The sequence below is a fragment of the Podarcis erhardii genome (assembly GCF_964252035.2).
Source record: "Podarcis erhardii genome assembly, chromosome: 3".
Classification (NCBI taxonomy): Eukaryota; Metazoa; Chordata; class Lepidosauria; order Squamata; family Lacertidae; genus Podarcis; species Podarcis erhardii.
The window spans coordinates 64,701,586-64,722,772 of record NC_138507.1 but is presented as its reverse complement, the minus strand read 5'-3'; the positions used below and the strand labels follow the sequence as shown (position 1 = coordinate 64,722,772).

The following is a 21,187-nucleotide window of genomic DNA, read 5'->3' as shown; positions in this document are numbered from 1 at the left end:
CAATTTAGATACAGTGACTGAACTGGAGGCCCCTCGACTGACTTCAGGTCCAGTGTTGGACCATTTCGATCGGATACTCCCTACTGATGTGGATAGATTCCTCCAAGTTGGTAGGCCCACCACCTGCCTCCTCGATCCGTGCCCGTCTTGGCTGATTAGGGAGTGTCCAGATGTTGTGCGGACCCCCCTGGTTGAAATTATCAATTTGTCCCTTGACATGGGGACATTCCCAGGGGAACTGAAGGAAGCAGTGGTGTGTCCACTCTTAAAAAAAACTTCATTAGATCCCTTAGACCTATCCAATTACCGCCCAGTTTCAAATCTTCCATACCTGGGTAAGGTAATTGAGAGAGCAGTTGCTGAACAGCTTGGTAGGTTTCTGGAGGAAACATCGGCATTAGATCCATTTCAGTCTGGTTTCCGTCCTGGTTTTGGGACGGAGACGGCTCTGGTTGCCCTAACAGATGATCTCCGTAGACAACTGGATCGAGGCAGGTCAGGACTGCTGATCCTTTTAGATTTGTCAGCAGCCTTTGACATGGTCGATCATGATCTTCTGGACCACCGCCTCGCAGACGTGGGGATACAGGGCTTAGCCCGTAACTGGTTGTGCTCTTTTATCTCTGGTCGGGGACAGAGGGTGGCACTAGGGAGGGAAATGTCGTCGCGCCACTCCTTGGTATGTGGAGTGCCGCAGGGCGCAATTCTCTCCCCAATGCTTTTTAACATCTTTATGCGCCCCCTTGCCCAGATTATCCGGAGCTTTGGGCTGGGCTGTTACCAATATGCTGATGACACTCAGCTCTATCTGCTGATGGATGGCCACACCGACTCGACCCTGAACACACTGACCAGATGCTTGGAAGCTCTGGCTGGATGGTTTCGTGGGAGCCGATTGAAACTAAATCCTTCGAAGACAGAGGTCCTATGGCTAGGTCGGGATGGCATGGGGATGAGGGACCAACTCCCTTCTCTTGCGGGGGCCCAATTAGTGCCATTGCCTTCCGTTAAGAGTTTGGGTGTAATCCTTGACGCCTCCCTTTCCATGGAGGCGCAGGTTACAGCAACAGCCAAGGCGACATTTTTCCACCTTCGCCGCATCAAGCAGTTGGTCCCTTACCTTTCCCACCCTGACTTGGCCACAGTGATCCATGCGACGGTCATCTCCAGGCTTGACTACTGTAATTCGCTCTATGCGGGGCTGCCCTTGAAGCTGTCCCAGAAACTCCAGCGGGTACAGAATGCTGCAGCGAGGCTCCTCACGGGGTCTCTGCCATGGGAGCATATTCACCCAGTGCTTTTCAAGCTGCACTGGCTCCCGGTGGAGTACAGGGTCAGATTTAAGGTGCTGCTTTTGACCTTTAAAGCCCTTCACGGCCTAGGACCCTCGTACCTATGGGACCGCCTCTCCCGGTATGCCCCACGGAGAGCCTCAAGGTCCATAAATAGCAACACCCTAGTAGTTCCAGGCCCTAAGGAAGTTAGATTGGCTAACTGCAGGATCTGATTTCTTTCTGCAGGGCCTGTAAGACAGAGTTGTTCCGCCTGGCCTTTGGCTTGGAGCCAATTTGATTCCCTCCCTCTCTCTCTCTCTCTCTCTCTCTCTTTTTCTTTTCTTTTCTTTTCCTTCTCCTCCTGTGACGAGGCTACATTTTAATATTTTAATGTTCCATTATTTTAATGTTGTATTTTATTTTTGTTTTTAAGTTGTAATCTTTCTTCTTGTTTTTATTATTGTTTGTAAGCCGCTTTGAGCCCGGCCTTGGCTGGGGAGGGCAGGGTATAAATAAAAAATTATTATTATTATTATTATTATTATTATTATTATTTATTAGCCGAGGGAGCTGGCGCACAGCTTCCAGGTCATGTGGCCAGCATGACTAAGCCGCTTCTGGCGAACCAGAGCAGCGCACGGAAACACTGTTTACCTTCCCGCTGGAGCGGTACCTATTTATCTACTTGCACTTTGACGTGCTTTCGAACTGCTAGGTTGGCAGGAGCAGGGACCGAGCAACGGGAGCTCACCCAGTCGCGGGGATTCGAACCACCGACCTTCTGATCAGCAAGTCCTAGGCTCAGTGGTTTAACCCACAGCGCCACCCTTTCATTACACCATAGCAGAGTTCAAATTTCAATTTCAAATATAAAGTGGCCGTCAAAACATACTTTTTTATTTTACTTCTTTTTTTTATTTAAAAAACCAAGATTGTTTTTCAAGCTGGGACCTGATCACACATGCAGAAAAATATTCCATGACTTCAGAGTCACTGCAAATCTCTAAAGTACGAAGTGTTCAAATATGAACTTAGGTCAAGCCCTTAATTATTCTGACACCAGCCTCAATGGGAGGGAAAGGATTGAGATAAGTAAGCTATGCCACCGCGCACCACAATAAGTCCCATAGTCCAGAGTGCATCTACCCCCCACTTTCTACTGTTTCAATCTCAGATGTTTTGCAGAGGACAAAGAGTGGGCGTATTGATTTGTCTATTATAAGCAGTATGCTCTGCAACTGATAACACTGTACTTCACTGAAGTAACACCTGACAAAGAAGCACCATCTATTTATGGAAGAGAGATAGCCTTGTTACAGATGCCGCTCCCCCCCCCCAATCTGCTTTTCTAACTGATTGGATTGAAAGGCGGAGTATTGTGCCAGCCTGAACAGCTCACCTGCCCACAGTTTAAGACAGATCTATCAGTTGCACAGTGACCCCAGTTGAATTCTTCCATACTGACAACCCATGCTAGAAGAAACGACAAGAAGCCAGCAGAAAACCCTCTGACACTGAGTCATAATGATACTGGAAATCCAGCTCCACAGAAGAAAGGGAGAGAGCAACTATAGATCAAAATTAGCGTGGCTCACACAAATAGTTATTACTTGCCCCAAAACTTTAAGTTCACTTAAGGCAACCAGCCAGTCTTCCATTGTGGAGGAAGGTCATTGCAAACTAGAGCGTTTTGCTTAATACTGAGACCAGAGAGGGGCGATGTAAAATGCAATGGAAGCTATTTTTCACTGCCACTTCTTAAAAGATGCATCTGTAAATGAGTAATCTCATTTACAAGTGCCAATGAAAATCTGTATTATGTCACCATGTGCCCTCATCTACACACACACACACACACACACACTGCCCTTTCTGGTTCAGAACCGGGCTCAGGGTGGCTAACAACAAATTTAAAACACTTAATTGTAATATAACATAAAAGCAGCATAAAATTCTATAAAAGCATGAATAACAATAAAATTTAAAGTTCAAAAATCAATTTGGGGGAAATCCATCCAATAAACATTAGATAGTCACCAGGGCTAGCTGGCTGAATTAGTCCTACTTGGGCCAGCGAGGGGGCCAGGGGAGAATTAGCTGTGGGGGTCTCAGAGCGGGTAATCTTCATAAAAGGGGAGGGGGAGAGAAGAGAAGGGAAATAAAAGATTAGGATGAATTCAAATTAAAGGCCAGGCAGAATAGCTCTGCCTTACAGGCCCGGCAGAAGGAGGTTAAATCCTGAAGGGCCCTAGTCTCATGGGACAGAGCATTCCACCAGGTTGGAGCAGTCACTGAAAAGGCTCTGTCTCTGGTGGAGGATAGTCTGACTTCCTTAGGGTCCGGGACCTCTAAACTATGGTTATTCATGGACCTTGAGGTCCTCTGCGGGGCATACCAGGAGAGGCGGGCCTGTAAATAAGAGGGCCCTAATCCACAAAAGGCTTTAAAGGTCAAAACCAGCACCTTGAACCTAACCCTGTACTCCACCGGGAGCCAGTGCAACTGGTAAAGCACTGGGTGAATATGCTCCCATGGCAGGGACCCCTTGAGGAGTCTCACTGCAGCATTCTGCACCCGCTGGAGTTTCTGGGAAAGTTTCAAGGGCAGCCCAGCGTAGAGCAAATTACAGTAGTCAAGCCTAGAGGTGACCGTCACATGGATCACTGTGGCCAGATCGGGGCGGGAAAGGTAATGCGGCAAAGATGGAAAAATATCGCCTTGGCTGTTGCTGTAACCTGCGCCTCCATGGAAAGGGAGGCATCAGGGATTACATCCAAACTCTTAACAGAAGGCACTAGCACTAACTGGGCTCCCGCAAGAGAAGGGAGTTGGTCCCTCATCTCCATACCATCCCGACCCAGCCAGAGGACCTCTGTCTTCGAAGGATTTAGTTTCAATCGGCTCCCACGAAACCATCCAGCCACAGCTTACAAGCATCTGGTCAGTGTGTCCGGGATTGAGTCGGTGTGGCCACCCATCAGCAGATAGAGCTGAGTGTCATCAGCATATTGGTGACAGCCCAGCCCAAAGCTCCGGACAATCTGACTAGTAATGTACAAGCAGACCACAATGACATACTGGAATCTTTATCCTAGAGTGAAATACAGCAAACATTGGGCCATAGCTAACAAAGTAGCTCATTGGTAGAACTTCTCCAAACAGCTTCTTCCTTTTGTCTCCCCCTGCACCCCCTAAGTATGCAGACTGGAAGAAAATATAAAACAAAAATGGGTTTTGCTCAAAAATTAGCTATGAGAACTGTTGGTAGGAACCTTTCTTGTAAACTACAGTATATTTTTGTGAGGAAATACATGCTGCCTCACACACAAAAATAAACCTCTCCTCTGTACTAAATTACTCTCTTTGGCTTATTGAACACTGCAAGTTTATGCTACCAGCTTACATACTACCAGTTTATACTATTATGGCAGTGTGACATTAACGCAGATCACGGAGAAGTTCTAATTGTTACTTGCTGGAAACTAAATTCCACTGTAATTGGTGAAGAATTATAAGCAAAGGAGTTGACCTTTTTTAGCAATTATACTTGTTTAATTTACTTACACACTTCCTGTGGTGGAGCTACCATCTGTGAACAGAGAACCATTGGTCCGTTCCATCTGGGCCAGTCTAAAAGAGAACAAGAACTCAGGCAAAAAAACCAAATAAGACCACACTTCATTCTGCTTTGAGCCTGCTTTAGGTATGTTAGTTATAGTGTTAGACAATCAATGGAACTGAATGTGAGGATGACACACCAATTCGTAATTGATTGCACTGAATGTTTTCATGCTTAAAATCTATACCCCATCATGTCATCCTTTCTGTATAAACTGCTATTAGATCACTACTTCAATTTTTGTTGCTTCTTCATCAAGATTCATCTTCTTTCATCCTATCTTTTCTATCAAAACGTTTGTGCCTTTCAGTGGATCGAGGAGGAGATAGCTAAATCGCAAGCCATGTTCGGCTGACCTTCTAAGTGAAATCTACAAACAATTTGTCTTACTCATATCATTTAGGCCAGGCTGTAGGAGGATGCTTTTGAAATCAATGACAAAGCCATTGTACTATGTGTATTTCACTGAATCAAGGCAACATGAAAATAAGCCCTATTGGAGGGTGTTAAATATATTTGTGAAAAACATATAGAATTATATTGAAAATGGACAAATTGAAGCGAAGACTGGAGCACTACCACCTGCATGGAACCTATTGGAAAACTTGCAACATATGGAGACCCTGTTCTGTTTGCTTCCTGCATCACAGATGCAGATGCTGGTGATGAAGAACAGGGCCTTCTCATTTGTGGCACCAAAGATATGGAACTCAACCTTAACAAATCTTGCCTTCTTTATTAGTTTTAAGAAGTCAAGTGAAAACAGTTTTCTTTCATGTGGTACTTGGGATCAATTGAGTAATGAATCTGTGATTCATAATATTTCTGTTGGAGTTCTCAGTTTTTCTTATTTTAAATGTTTTAATCTGTTTTACTATTGTTTTTTGTGTGCCACTTCATGGAACCATTCAAGTAAAAGAAGTGCTTAAAAAATTCTATAGCCAGTCTACAATATTGGCCATCCTATAGCATCTCTCTTTTTTTTTAATAATAATTTTTATTAGGTTTTCACATTTTACACCCAAAAATAATCAAAAACAAAACATATATAATTTCATAACTTTCTTAACCCCCCTCCCTGACTTCCCCCCACCCTCCCTTCATACATCCCCATTCCAACAATTAACTCAGCAAATTCTTATCTCTCATCCTTAACATATTATTATTATTTCTACAGTTGGTTCTTATTACTTGGCCAAATTTTACTTATCCAATTTTCATATGAATATTAAATTCTTTTCTAAGGTTGACCCAAGTTCCCTTCCACGAATTCCCTTTCATATATTAAATGTAGGTCATAATAAACAAATGTAGAAATCATAAGGATTTTAAAATTCTGCTTCCCCCCCCCTCCCTACCCCGGTTTCTGTCCCTTCCCAACTAAATGTCTACAAAACAGTTCCTAGCCTGGATTCCTCACATCAGAGGCCTTCAAATCTCTGTCAGTCTCTCTCTGCCGGTTTTGTTGGTGACAAATTTTGTTGATCCTCGGGTCTCGAAGGAGCTCAAACACAGTCTCATCAAAATTTCTCCCATCCAAGAAACTTGGTAACAACTGCTGCAAAAAGTCAACTGATTTCCCATGTACAAAGAGGAAGCCCCAATCATATTTTTTATATCTTTTAAGTTCCAATATTCCAAGAGTTCCAGGGGCTTCCTCTTTCCTCTTTCGCATCTTTCGCAAGTTGGTAATCCCAGAGTCTTCTTCTTTATATTCTAACAATGTAGGCTTAAAGTTGGTACTCTCCTGTACTTTCTTAGCTCCTTCTTCCCTCTCCCCTAGTTCCAAAAATGTCTCTTCTTGTTCAGCTGCAGCTTCTGTTTCAGTCAAATCCTTTGTGCATTGAGCAGAGTTGCTTGTTTTAGAGATCAAGGTCATAAGTTGTTTGTTCATAGCCGTGCTCTGCTCCTGCAGTATTCCCACGAGAAAGAACATTCTTTCTATCTCTGCCTGTAATTTTCCATCTGTAGCCATTGCAATGTTTCAAAGTTTCCCCTAGGGGGATTCTGGTTACTTAATAGTCCAACAGTCAGATACTTTGTTGTTTATAACTTTTTTTTTTTGTTCCCAAACACTTTAATTCAAATGTAACAAATTTAGTCCGGAGAGATGTTAAACAATAAAATTTTTAACTTTAACTGCCCGTTTGACAGCTCTTTTGACAGCTGTCCAACTCCTTGTTCCTTTTCCTCCAGCTCACACACAGGGCGCTCCCGGGTCTAGGGGGGGGGGGTTAAACAAAAGCTTCCAAAATTCGACTCTTACTCTCCAGCACAAATCTTCTTCTGTCAAATTCGTGGAATTAATGTCTTTTAACTCATACCAAAAAAGAGATCTCTCCACCTTAGTTCTCCTATCTTTGCTTTAAATCTTTTTGTAGATAGAGGGGGTGCGGACTTCCCTTTAGCACATCCCCCGGTCGTACCGAATTCAAAGGTGAAAATTTTTAAAGTCCAAATTCCCTTTTACTCACGGGTTGCTTCAAGTCCAAATTTCAGGGAAAAAAGTCAGCGCTCTCCGGCCATGGCTCGCGGCTTCGCTTCACTGCAGTAGCGGTCTACTCACAGCACCACGCCACTCTCCGTACCCTCTCCGTAGCCTTTAAAAAGGCTCTTCGTGGGTCGGGGGGGCGCTTAAGGTGCCCACCGAGTCACCAAGTCCGCAGGCTTCCGTGCCTGCGGTTTCTAAGGGTCCCCGCTTCGCCGTTGCGGTAAGACCCGTCTGCAGCAAAGCCGATTCCCTCCGGAGCTCGGAGGGAATCCGCCATTAGCCGATCGCGCTAACCCGGAAGTCCTCCTATAGCATCTCTCTCCAGGGGGCCCAATAGCATCCTATAGCAGCTCTCCAGATGTGCCAATTTAATTAAATATTAAACTTTATCACCTTAATTTAACTTTCAGTGATTTCCTATACAATTTTATGTACAGGTTTGTACAACAGACTTTTAAAAGCATATTCTATTTTGTCCACATCATGTTCTGCAATGTAAATAAAACGTACTTTTCCCTGTGCTTACCTATTGGCATACTGCTCTATCCTGGAGTGTGTGTCGTCATGAAATAGTTGGGGAGACTGGGAGGGACTGTCAAACCAAAGAGTAAAGGAAAATAAATGAAGACCAACTTGTAAAAAAAAAAAAGTTTAGGCAAACATAATGTTGTTCATACGAGTATTCATTAGCTGGGGAGTTCATGCAAATATATTACTAACTGCACAACATTCATTTACTTGGTTACAGTCTGAATTTCTCCAGTGCCTATCCAACAGGAATGAATGAGAGATGCAGAAGAGCATGGTTGTGCACAGGAAGAAGCCTCATTAATTCTCATAGAACGTGCATAAGGAATTCTTAGTGGATTTAACCCAGCACCTCTTCAGGTGCAAGTATAGCAAGTACTCACTCATATTGCTCTGGCCACATACTGATGAGTGTAATAGGACTGCAAGAAAAAAACACACACAGACAGAGAAAGGGAAGAAAAACAGAGGACAGCAAAAGTTAATGCAATTCAAGCAGGTAAAAAGCATGATCTGTTTATCCATTGGCCCTCCCAAATACTTTGGTTTAGCTATGACTGAGACATTAAAAAGTGAACCACAACAGAGACTTTAGCACAACCTGCTCAAGACATTCAGACAAGCCTACCCAGATGTGCAGAATGCTTTCCCGTGTTTTAATCCGCTTTTAGCGTATTGTTGATTTTGATTTGTATTTGAATGTTTAAAATACTTGTCGATAATTGTTTTTACTGGTGTTACTGTTTTATTCTTTTGTAAACTGTGTTGAGTGTGTTATTGGTTTGTACAGCAAATAGCCCCAAACCAACTTAACTTCACTATCCCATGGCCAGAAGTGGAACTCACTTAAAACCTCAGGTCCTGAGGTTTCTGACATGAATGAGGATCACAGAACCAGAGTCAAAATGTGGAGGAAAAAATCACGATATGGAATTATGAAAAACATTGATGATGATGATGAGAGGCAGGACTATGATGTTGAAAGCGCTTCGGAATTCAGACCGTGGGAAGCCAAAACAAAAATTATTACAATTTGGAAGACAATTGAACTTTTTTTATTTTAGTTTTTTATTTTTATTGGATTTGATTTGATATGTTAATTAGATGTTCTTATTGGAACATTAATAAATGCTTTTTTTAAAAAAAACCAAAACCTCATGTCCTTAACCACTAGGAATTTGTTTAAATCTTCCTAAAACCAACAGAACCAACTGCTTTCATTGGGAAAAATTCACTCCGATTATGCTGCACAGTTGTATTTGATTCCAGCATTTAGGTGTACTATCCAGTTTAAAAACTTCGGCATGGTTATTGTTGAACAAAAGGGGAAGCAGAAGGCAAGGGTATTCCAGAAGCATGAATACTACATAGTAGTAATGCTAACTGTACTTTCATCTTATTAATGATGCAGTTGAGGTGCCTACATACCTAGAAAAATACAGTTTAAGATGAAAAAATCCTTAAGAATGAAAATATTTGTTGAGGACATCTTAGGTAGTAGCTGCATTTTCTCCTCTTTTCTCATGTTTGGAAAAGCATCTTCTCCTTCATGGAGAGCATGTGTTGTGGTGGGGGCCTCCAGGACACTCCAAAGTTGGGAGCGGGCTAATTGTTCGTTGGCCACTGATGCGATTGGGGCTTCCCTTGTTGTTGGGAAGAAGTTAATGTTGCCATTTGTTGATTGACAGCCAGAAATGCTAAAACTCCTTGCACAAGGCTAGGGCTTCCTCTTTTCGCCTGTGCATCGGATTGCCCGTCCCCCCCTCCCTAGAATTGGGATTGTTTGCTTTGACCTTGCTATGCCTGTCATGGGGTCGTCTGCTCTTGGGGCAGGGGCCCGGTAGGAATTTTGTCCATCTGGATGATTGGCTGGGGCCATTTGGTTTTTGCCTACTGCGTAGCAAATCGTCACAACTTGTAAGGTTCGCGGTTAGGCATTGGTTTATGGTTTGGTTGGTTGCGGGGCATGGATTGGCTGTGCCTGCCTCTCTAATGCTGCTGCTGCAAGGGATTCCGTTAAAGGAATCGGGGGCTAACTATTGCTTGTCCACTCTGTCAAGGGGGCTCGGGCCATAGCAATGAGCTCCTGGTTGCATTTGGGGAGGGCTGAGGGCAGGTTCCCTGCTCCGTCGCTGCCCCCAAGTGTATTCCCCTTTTCTGACTTTCGCATCGTGCGGAATGTCAGTCTGTCCCCCATGGTGGGGGCAGATAGTCGCAACCAATGCCTAAGCAACCACTCACATTTTTGTATTTTAATAAAGTTGTGGCCAAAATTATGCCAAAAACCTTAAACAAAAAATTCTGTGTGATGTGTGAGTTATTGGGGTGGCCCTGGGGACCTCGACATGCAATATGCCTTCCCTCTTTTTCAATGAATGCACTTTTGTTGTTGTTAAGGAACAGATTTTCTGGGCACAATCCAGCACAATTTAAGCACTTTTAATATTAATCATTCAGATCAACAGAACTGAAAAGTGCTTAGCTTTAGCTACACTGGGTCATTTCATCAAAACATTTCATATTGCTTCCTTAATCAGTCATTGTAGCTGCATCTAAGTTTTAATTCACAATTCTTGCCTTAATCCATAATTCACTCTAATGTTCTTGGAATTACTGTGGCTTTTAACAAAAAAATTTTTATTAACGGGAGAAAATTGTATATAAAAACCCATTGGTCTGTCTGTGTATTCAAAACTTACGTCTCCAAATTGTCACCTTCTAGAACAGTTTGCACTGGTAGGTAGCCAAGCCGTGGGTGTTTAGCAAAATATTTCTTTGAGCGGAACTTGTTCTTTAGCACTTTGGTGAAATCTCGTACATCTTCTCCCGATGTTGTCTAGAAAAAAGAAAAATACAGAGAGTGCAAATTAAATATTTTCGATTCCGCTGTCAATGACTAATACTGCCAACTGAAATAGTAGGAAAGTGTAAATGGCAATGATTTTAAGAGTTGGGGCATTAAAGATGAACTTAAACTGAACACAAAAGAATAAGAATAAATAAGTCTGGGACTAAAAAGCAATTTCTTCATTTGTTACTAGCTTTACAAGCCAGCAGTTCTTAAATTATACAGCAACTTATATACATTTTTCAATTTAATAAAGTGACTTGCAACAAATGCTAGAACTGGCAAAATGCTAAAAGCTATCCAATTACGTTCAAAAGGAAAGGTAATTTAATCACAAACATTAGAGACTATTTTAATCCTCCAAAGTACTTTATTTTTTTGTAAAACTGAGGAATTTTAGCTTGAGATTCTGTTGCTACCTCTTCTCCAGAGGTATCCAAACTAAGAAAAAAAATAAACACTGCTTGCCAATCATAAGAACACAGCAGAGTAGCACAGTAAGTGGTTGTCTGTCCACATCTCTACAGTCAGAGGCTCCCAATTCAAGCCCCCCTTAGGTTTCAGTCTTAATGGCAACAAACATACAGAGCTTCTGGGAAAGAAGCTTGGTTAGAAGCTGGTCAGAAGTATCAAAGGGTTTATATTGAGATGACATTGCTGTAGACGAAGATGCAAAATGTATAATAAATAAATAAATAAATAAATAAATAAATAATACCCCACCCATCTGGCTGGGTTTCCTCAGCCACTCTGGGCAGCTTTCAACAGAATATTAAAATACAATAATCTATTAAACATTAAAAGCTTCCCTAAACAGGGCTGCCTTCAGATGTCTTCTAAAAGTCTGGTATTTATTGTTCTCTTTGGCATCTAGTGGGAGGGCGTTCCACACGGCAGGTGCCACTACCAAGAAGGCCCTCTGCCTTGTTCCCTGTAACTTGGCTTCTCGTAGTGAGGGAAACAGCAGAAGGCCCTCGGCACTGGACCTCAGTGTCTGGGCAGAATGATGGGGGTGGAGAGGCTCCTTCAGGTATACTGGACTAAGGCCATTTAGGGCTTTAAAGGTCAGACCAACACTTTGAATTGTGCTCGGAAACATGCTGGGAGCCAGTGTAGGTCTTTCAGGACCGGTGTTATGTGGTCTTGGTGGCTGCTCCCAGTCACCAGTCTAGCTGCCGCATTCTGGATTAGTTGTAGTTTCCGGGTCACCTTCAAAGGTAGCCCCACATAGAGCACATTGTAGTAGTCCAAGCGAGAGATAACCAGAGCATGCACCACTCCGGCGAGACAGTTCGTGGGCATATAGGGTCTCAGCCTGCGAACTAAATGGAGCTGATAAACAGCTGCCCTGGACACAAAATTGACCTGTGCCTCCATGGACAGCTGTGAGTCCAGAATGACTCCCAGGCTGCGCACCTGGTTCTTCAGGGGCACAGTTACCCCATTCAAGACCAGGGATTTCCAAAATGTTCATTAAGTACTGATTCAAAACATCTTTAACCATAAGTTAGATCATATTTATATTGATTATGTATATATTATAAATTAAATATATAATAATGTATAATATAATGTATAATTATAACAAAAAATGCAAGGGTGCTCTTGGATCCAGCATTTTAAGTGGATGGACATGTGGCCTCTGTAACTCAGAAAACCTTTTATTAGTTTAGGCTAATATACCAATCATGGCTCTTTCGGGACAGATTAGCATTAGTTATCCATGCTCTGGTAAACTCTTACTTTTTGACTGCAAAGTGTTGCATGTGGGGCTGCCGTTATAAGCAGCCCAAAACTTCCGCTGGTCAAAAACAGGATAGCAAGACTGTTAAGCTGGGTAGGATAATAATATCATGCCAGTGCTTTGTCATCCGTTTCTAGTCTACTTCTGGATCCAATTCACAGTGCTCTTATATTGACCTTTAAATAGCTTCAGATCAGATTAGCTGAAGAACCACCTTTCTCCCAAATATATCTGCCCAGAGCCTAAGAACTTCATCTCGAGGCCCTTCTCAATGTGCCCCCATTTAAGGAGGTGTGGTGGGTATCTGCCAAAGAGAGGGCCTTTTCAGTGGTGGCACTCATCCAGTGCCCTCTCCAGGGGGACTGGCCTATTGCCTATGTTATCCTCTTTTTGGTGCCAGGTGAATACCGTTTAAATCTTAAAATCTATTCAGATTGGATTTTTTTTTTTTTTATGCTGTTGTGAGCTTGTTATATTGATGTTTGTATCTGCTTGTTTTATGGTTTTAGACATTTCCATTTTATGGTTTTATTTGTGTTTGTTTGATTTTAATTTCTGCTGCAAGCAAGAGAGTTGTGAAATAAATAACGAATGACTAATATGTGGGTGGCATTTCAGTCAATTGAACTTGTAGAGATAAATCCCTACGCTAATAATAGAGACCACATTGGTTTGCATTATAGAAAACAAAATCATCATGATGCCAATAATCACAGGACAACAAACAATTTCTTTGTCCGTTGCTAAGGCTATTTGTGAGATATTTAGATACCTTAATTGCAGATTGCGTTTTTTAGCTGGTGGTCAAATAGCCCCCAATGAAGTTTCATCCAGTATGCAGTTTCAAAACTATATAGGAAACACCTGTTCCTCAGTAGCTGGGTGTTTGTTGGCCTTGTGTGGTTTTAAAATAATTCAAGATGGTTTTAAGATTTGTTGATTGGTTTTTCAGATGTTGCATGGACAAAATCCATTTCACTTTGCTTGACTTATTGCTCCATTTGTTCCTTGCCATAGTGTGAGAAGTGCTGAAGCTGACCTTTTTCCAATTCCATAATTTCCCTTTGAGGCTTAAAACTAGAGGAGAGCTTTTTAATGCATCCCTGCCAGGGAGCACAGTCACTTCTATTGAACTTCATCATGTTGGGACAACGGAAGATTTTAATGTATGTGAGACCTTATTTAACCTAGCTTTCCCCAATGCTTGAAACTTTAACAGTATACAAACCTTTAAATAACTGTTCACACTTGTTTGTGCTGATTTCTTTAAAGGAAATGGCAAGCCACACAAGCCACCAACTTGGATGGCTTTAAAAGAGGATTAGGCAGTCTCATGGAGGATACAGCTGTCAATGGCTACTAGTCACAAGGGCTCTGTACTACTTCCGCTCTAAGAGGCAGTATGCTTCTGAATGCCAGTTGCTGCGAACCACAAGTGGGAAGAGGGCTGCCACAGTAAGGGCCTGCTTGCTGACATCTGGTTGGCAATGTCTCAACATGATGATGGTCTCTGGCAGGATAACTTTCTGTGGAGCAACCCACAGCTTTTTAAGTACTTCACTCGTAATACCATATTATTCCGAAAGCAGATTGATTCTTCAGAGCTCCTCTGCAGAGTTCCTCATGCCATTTTCATTTCCTCAATAAAGATTGTCTGTCCGAGCTATTCACTAAGGAAATCCCATTTATTCACATCAAGATACAAACTGTTGATTCTGTCTGTATAACAATAGCTACAATTGCCATATGGAAAAATAACCCTGTGATGGAGTTAAAAGTTGCGGAACTCCTGAGTGAAGCACTTACTGGACTATAGGAGCAGCTGCATACTAGCCTATCCAATTTAAGTGTCTCAGTTATATGTAGTTTCCATTCTGTTTTTCTGCTCTAATTCTTGCAGCCCACAACACATAATTAGATTACCTTTATGCGGTAAGTCTGAATACAAGAAAAATATATTGCTATTTGAACAATTGTACCAAATTCCTAGAAACTGTCATTTCAGTGAGTTGTTTGTAATATATTTAGGCTGAGAAGTATCAGATCTTACAAACTTGTGTTGCAATTTGAGGCTTTCTTGAATAATTATGTACTTAAGATAATCCAAGGATCTTTTTACCAGGCCGTACTTGAATGCATCTCAAAATTGATGCTTTTATCCAGCTCTTAATTCACAAGTAGAACTTTCATAATTCTTCCTAGCTGTCATGAGAAATTAAAGAGATGCCCTCTATATATTTACTGCAGTAACTGATGATCTGCTGGTAGTGGTTAGAGATGGAGAGGTTTATAGAGGCATTTTCAAACTGTCCCATACAAAGATTGGCAACTTCTTAAGTCATGTTGAATCTATGGCAATACTCTTGCTTGCCAGTACAATTTTTCATTAGAATGGAAAAATATGTTGGTCCAAATAAATTTAAGCTAGTGAAAAAATAAAATGAGGAGGGTAGTAGTGATGTTGGGACATCATCTTTCAAATTCATTCTGTTAGGACCTCCTGTTGTGTGATGCTGATATCCTGTAATTTACTGATAAAAAAGAAGTCTTTAATGTGGGATTTGAGCTTGGCAACCCCTGGTCTTGGGGGTGGGGGGTGGGGACCCTACATATTTAGAGAATGACTCGTATGTGGACTTGCAGCCTGCCTGGTGGAAAAAATACCTCTCTGTGGATTTTAGTCAATATATAACATTTGATGTTTTGATTAAGTAAATATCCATAATCATTTTATGGAATAGAGGAAGGCATTGCTCAGATGTAAGGTAGCATTGATGCTGGGTCCCATTTCTGGAACAGGATCACAATCGCATGAAAAATAGAAATACATACCCTATAATTGTTTATAAATCTTTCACAATCATGTCTGCTCCAGATAACAATACTACATTCCCTTATCAGCTGGTACAGTAATAACGTTTTCATCGCTGAAAGTGTTATCATTTTATTCTGCTGACACTGGTCTGAAGTCTATTGTGTTTGCTTTTAAATATCAAGCAGAGCAATCCAAGCGGTTCTTCAGTATTTGATAAGGTTTTTTCCCTAGTAAGTGTGCTTAGGTATTGCAGCCTGGCTCTTTCAGAACCAATTTGCAAGAAACCTGGACAAGTGGCTTGGACAAGGGGAATGAAAGTAGAAGTAGGCTAAAATAGCCTGTTCGTTGCAGAGATGGGGAATCTGTGCTCCTATACATGTTGATGGGTTACCACTCACACCATCCCTGACCGCTGACCATGGTGGCTAGAACTGATGAAGGACAAAAAACATTCAGAGGGCCACAGATATCCCATCCCTGGTATACTACACAACATGGTAGGGTTCAGCTCTTTCTGAAATAACCTGAATCTATGACTCCTACTACATTTGAATAATTCTTATTCTTATTTTTAGTAAGGTAAAGGTAAAGGACCCCTGGATGGCTAAGTCCAGCTGAATTTGACTATGGGGTGCTGCACTCATCTCTGCTTTCAGGCTGAGGGAGTTGACATTGTCTGCAGACAGCTTTTCTGGGTCATGTGGCCCACATGACTAAACCACTTCTGGTGCACAGAACACCGTGACAAGTGCCAGAAAGCATGAAAATGCCTTTTAAAAAATTTTAGTAGAGCATGCTGGGCAGGTACCTCCTCTAGGTAGCATGTCACAATCTACATCCTCTGCATGTCATTTAGTTCGCTTATATAATCCACAAAGGAGAGCTATTTTTATGATGTCTAGGTTTTTCTCAAACTCTGTTTTATTTTTGTAACTGCTTTTATCTTCAGCTTCCATTGGAAACACCCACACAATTGGCCCTGTTGACGTGGTTGAAAACCTTTAAATATCACAACTGTGACTCCATGAAAAAAGCAGTTTTCACAGTGTGATTTTAATTAGTGCTGCACTGAATTTTCATATGGCTTTATTTTTCTTTTAAAACGTGGCATTTAGGATGGGGGACAAAGCTTTCATCAAAAGACAAGTCACTACAGTGGTGCCCCGCAAGACGAACGCCTCGGAAAATGAAAAACTCGCTAGACGAAGGAGTTTTTCGTTTTCTTAGCCGCTTCGCAAGACGCATCTCCCTATGGGCTTGCTTCGCAAAACGAAGCTTGCCCCGCAAGCTCCAGGGATAGCGGGGAAGCGCAGCGCGTCTTCCCCGCTGTCCCCGGACCTCTTTTGAAGCAAGGGGCAGCGGGGAGAAGATCGCTTCTCCCCGTTGCCAGCCCCGCAATCTCCGGGGACAGAGGGGAAGGCGCGCAACGGGGCAGGCAACGGGGAGAAGCAATCTTCTCCCTGCCGCCCCTTGCTTTTACCAGGTCCGGGAAGGTGTGCGCCTTCCCCTCTGTCCCCGGAGATTGCGGGGCAGGCAACGGGGAGAAGCAATCTTCTCCCCACCACCCCTTGCTTTAAACAGGTCCGGGGACAGAGGGGAAGGCGCGTGCCTTCCCCTCTGTCCCCGGACGGTCTCCATAGGAACGCATTGATTGATTTTCAATGCATTCCTATGGGAAACCGTGCTTCGCAAGACAAAAAACTCGCAAGAAGAAAAAACTTGCGGAACGAATTAATTTCGTCTTGCGAGGCACCACTGTACTTGCAAAGAATCCAGAAAACTATTTTATGAGCCCCATAAGTAATCTCAAGCATTGCAAAAGGAATGTACTCAAGAATAGGTATCAGCATCATCTAGCACATATTCAAGGAACATTTCATATTTCTTATTAGCATTTCTTATTTTCTGTGAAAACTAATTAGTATAATTCATCAGAATAGTAACAATATTAAATTATTTTTAAAAATTCTACTAATAAGAATTTTACTTTTTTAAAATGTAAGATCATATAGATTCTATTTACAAAACATTTTTCTCCTTCATTTTCAGTTAAGAATGTACAGGGCAGCTAACAGCAAACATTGGGTTGGATACTGTTCAGCACAGTCCTAACTGGTATCTACTCAAAAGCTGATAGGTTGAATTCATGGAATTATCAAATTGGTGATGTTGTCTTGGGGGGGGGCATATTGAGTATTTTTATTGTGAGCTACTTTGAAAGAACCTTAGTCCTGAAACTAGTATTTTTTTTAAAAGCCACATTGCTTAAACAAAATAAATGAATAAATAGGTTCCCAAAGAATGGGAGAGACAGGGAAAGTATGGTATAATCCAAGAACAATCTATTAGAAAGAGTCAGTAAATGACTACTCACTGGTATGCAGTACTCCACCATCGGGTAATGTAATTTATGACCCTTTGCTGTACGACCAGAAAAGAAACAACTCTGACAGACATCGTAGTTGAAATGTTTCAGGCTCCGATATCTGTGAATGTAATGGAAAAATAATGAAGGCTCCATTTTAAGGAAATCTTAACCACTTTGTAGCCCATCTCCATAGGCTCTGAAGCTTGAAGTAGATCTCCACACAATCTTACTGTTTGGGCTCACCATCCTAAACCTTTACCCCACTGTGTTACCATTTGCCCATCATCCTATTGTAATTACTACACACTGCAGTGTTAGCAGTACTTATATTGTGATATGTTAAGGAACCCAAATGAATGGGAGCAAGCACAGTGAACTGCATCCAGATTTTGCTCATGCCACTCCTACTGGTGGAAAGGTGGGAAGTGATTCTCCCTATTTTCCTCTTCCCTCTGCAGTCCCCAGCAGAATGGGGTGGGGATTATAGGGGAAAACCACCTTCCAATTCCACTCCACATTCCATTAGTAAGATTACTCTGCTAGGTCAGAAGTTTTCTGCAGACAGAAGGAGCGCTTTTCATTGCTGGGAAACAAAGTCTGGACCCAGTCTTATCAAATCTATTTATTTATTTATTTATCTATCAAACATGCTTTTATGCTGCTTTTCAATAACTTAATTTTCAGAGCCGTTCAGAACAATAACAACAAGTACAATCCATTAAAAGCAATAAAATGCATAAAATAAAACACAATTTAACAACCAAAAGTTTAACGGTAGCAGGATAAATCCTCAATACCTATAAGCAAGCAAAGGTATTCTTTTTCAAAGATTTTATGTGGGTCTAAGAGGAAACAAATGTAAGACTTTGGATTAAAATTTCCTCAAATCTTTGGAACTGACTGTTGTTATGGTTGTCCCCTCCCTGACATAAATAGTAGGTACAGGGATCCATATTTGTCTTGGGATCGTGGCAGGGGTGGGTGGGTAAGGATGCCGTAGTCATTTGCCCCTCACTGGAATCCTGATCCCCTACCCAATTATTCATTCTTTTTATTATTATTTTTTAAAAAAACCACTCATGGAATTGCTACACATCTGAAACTGCCACAACTAGCGTAATTTTTAGGAACAGGATATTGAACTGAGTAGAATCTTGATCAAAATCAGAGAAACAGTTTTAATGAAATCTAAGTGGAAGCACTGTTTGGTGTGGCCCATGTTTCATTATTTATTGGCTGGCACAACAAGACACAATCATATTTAAAATATTGTTACTGTTATTATTTAGATTTATTACCTATGCACCCTTCACTTTAAGGTTACAGGGCAGGTTAAAATGGTTTAAAGCAGTTCAAAAACATACAACTTGCCCAAGAAGAAACATGGCCCTCTGGATTCCTTATCCCTGCTCTACATAAACAACAACTTTAACTAGACCACAGCATACTAATAACTCCTACTAATTATACTAATAAATGTGAAGAATCTCATTTTCGCTGTACCTTTCAGATATTAGGAAATACATAATCTTTATCTGCTTTAAAGTTTATCTGGCTTTTAGTCTCATTTCTGTAAACAATTCTCAGTGCAGCTCACAGCATCTTAAACCAATGATTCAAAGTAAAATAAATGAAAAACAATGGGTGATAATCCAGTGTTAGTCAAACTCAGAGTAGCCAAAGAGATGTGAAGACCCATTTGTGAATAACAATTTATGCCTTGCTTTTTCCTTCTTCTCATGCACATAAAGGCATATAGCCACAGTATATTTCCATAACTATGTTTACCATTTACAGATAGGTAGCCGTGTTGGTCTGCCAAAGTCAAAACAAAACAAATTCCTTCCAGTAGCACCTTAAAGACCAACTAAGTCAGTTCTTGGTATGAGCTTTCGTGTGCATGCACACTTCTTCAGATACGGTATCTGAAGAAGTGTGCATGCACACGAAAGCTCATACCAAGAACTGACTTAGTTGGTCTTTAAGGTGCTACTGGAAGGAATTTGTTATGTTTACCATGTTACTGATTCTAATGTAGGTTAAAAAAGGGAAAGAAGCACTCTTATTCTCTTATTCTCGTTTCCAAGTGCTTAAGGCGCAATCCCAATGGTCATACTCCAAGCTCTGCCAAGTAACCACTTATTTAAACAATGTATATGCCACTATTTAAAATATATATAAAGTATTTGGAAACTATGTGATTTAATATTTTAATGTACATTCTTAAGGCAAGGAGTGATCAACTGTAGGTGATTCAGGCTGTGGATGAACCACTTTATGTGATGCTGACATCTATTGAGTAAAAATCTTTCAGCTTTTATTTTGGGGGGCCCAAAGTTTTTTTCTGAACCTCTGAAGTCCAAAAATACAATATGGGAACAAGTGTACAGGGTTGTGCCATCAAGAGGCAGGGAGGAGTGTAAGGACTCAATGAAAGGCAACACATTTATAAAGACTAACAACAAGTGACAGCATATAGAAAGCTGATCTACCCGTGCTATACAGCTGTTCATTGAATTTCAAAATGACTGCCAGAGACATCCAGCAATATGCAAATTTAACGTCAGAAAGTGTCAAGTGACTAAGACGAACACCTGAGAAGGAAGCATTCATTAATTGTAGCATTAATTGTAACCTGCCTTGAGAAAACTGTTTTGATAGGCAGCATATAAATGCCTATATAAATAAATAAAGTGATTGACAGCTAACACAATTAGTTCTTGACCCTTACATGTGTTTGGGTGACAAGCCTAGTACGAGATCTCATTATGGCTCGGAAATTTCCTACTGGGTTGTAACAATTACACAGTTGTGAAATCAGTGGAGAACATGTGAAGGTAAGACCTTAGGTTTCCTATTGTCACGATCAATTGAAGAATCATTTTACATATAGATGACAGAATTAGAGAAGCAAAATATACTCTTTCTCTCTAATAGATTCTGTGGAGCAGAAGATAGAACTGGTGATACACATTGCTATATATCTACATTCGTTCAACATTAAAATGGCATTTAAAGAACCTGAGGCTTTGCTTTCTTAAAAACAAACTTAGAAAGGGCTTTTTATACTTTAGCTTAGTGTTCAGTGGCAATCTCTAATGATGCAGGTAGATGATAATAATTATAATGAGCTACAGATATCAGAAATACTAGATTGCTCTTCTTGTAGAAGGCAGATTATATTCTTTTGTGTAACAAACATGTTAAGGCAGTCCATGCTACAGTAGATAGATTGCCATCTAGGTTTGAGAGTGATTGCTTTAGTCAATTCTATCTAGTTTTGGAACTTTTTATAGCTAGATTTAATGCAGATGTCTGCTATTTTTGTTTTCTGATGCATGAATATATGTTTATAATTTAGAGAATTACATTTAGAGATGCTGAACCAGCTGTTTCAACATTTTATGTGGAGCCCTGTTTTTCATGACCTCCACTGTAATATCACATTGGCCATATAATTCACCTTTATGAGTAGATGCAGTAAAATTCAGCTCACTGCA

At 41.2% G+C, this 21,187-nt stretch overlaps 1 protein-coding gene across 3 annotated transcripts in view; it reads right to left on the bottom strand.

The window, feature by feature from the left end:
* The window catches only part of LOC309338224 (utrophin-like), a gene marked incomplete at its 3' end in the record, with an annotated part of 204,287 nt that overhangs the window by 17,871 nt on the left and 165,229 nt on the right, over positions 1-21,187 (bottom strand). For 2 of the 3 annotated variants that reach the window (XM_081855250.1, XM_081855252.1), the window contains 5 exons: positions 17,694-17,805; positions 10,612-10,748; positions 8,296-8,334; positions 7,911-7,976; positions 4,839-4,904 (listed from right to left, as the gene is read on the bottom strand). In XM_081855250.1, coding sequence (XP_081711376.1) covers positions 4,839-4,904; positions 7,911-7,976; positions 8,296-8,334; positions 10,612-10,748; positions 17,694-17,805 — 420 coding nt within the window. Of the gene's footprint in view, positions 1-4,838; positions 4,905-7,910; positions 7,977-8,295; positions 8,335-10,607; positions 10,749-17,693; positions 17,806-21,187 lie in introns of those variants that run through there. The other variant, XM_081855251.1, reaches the window with a different exon arrangement.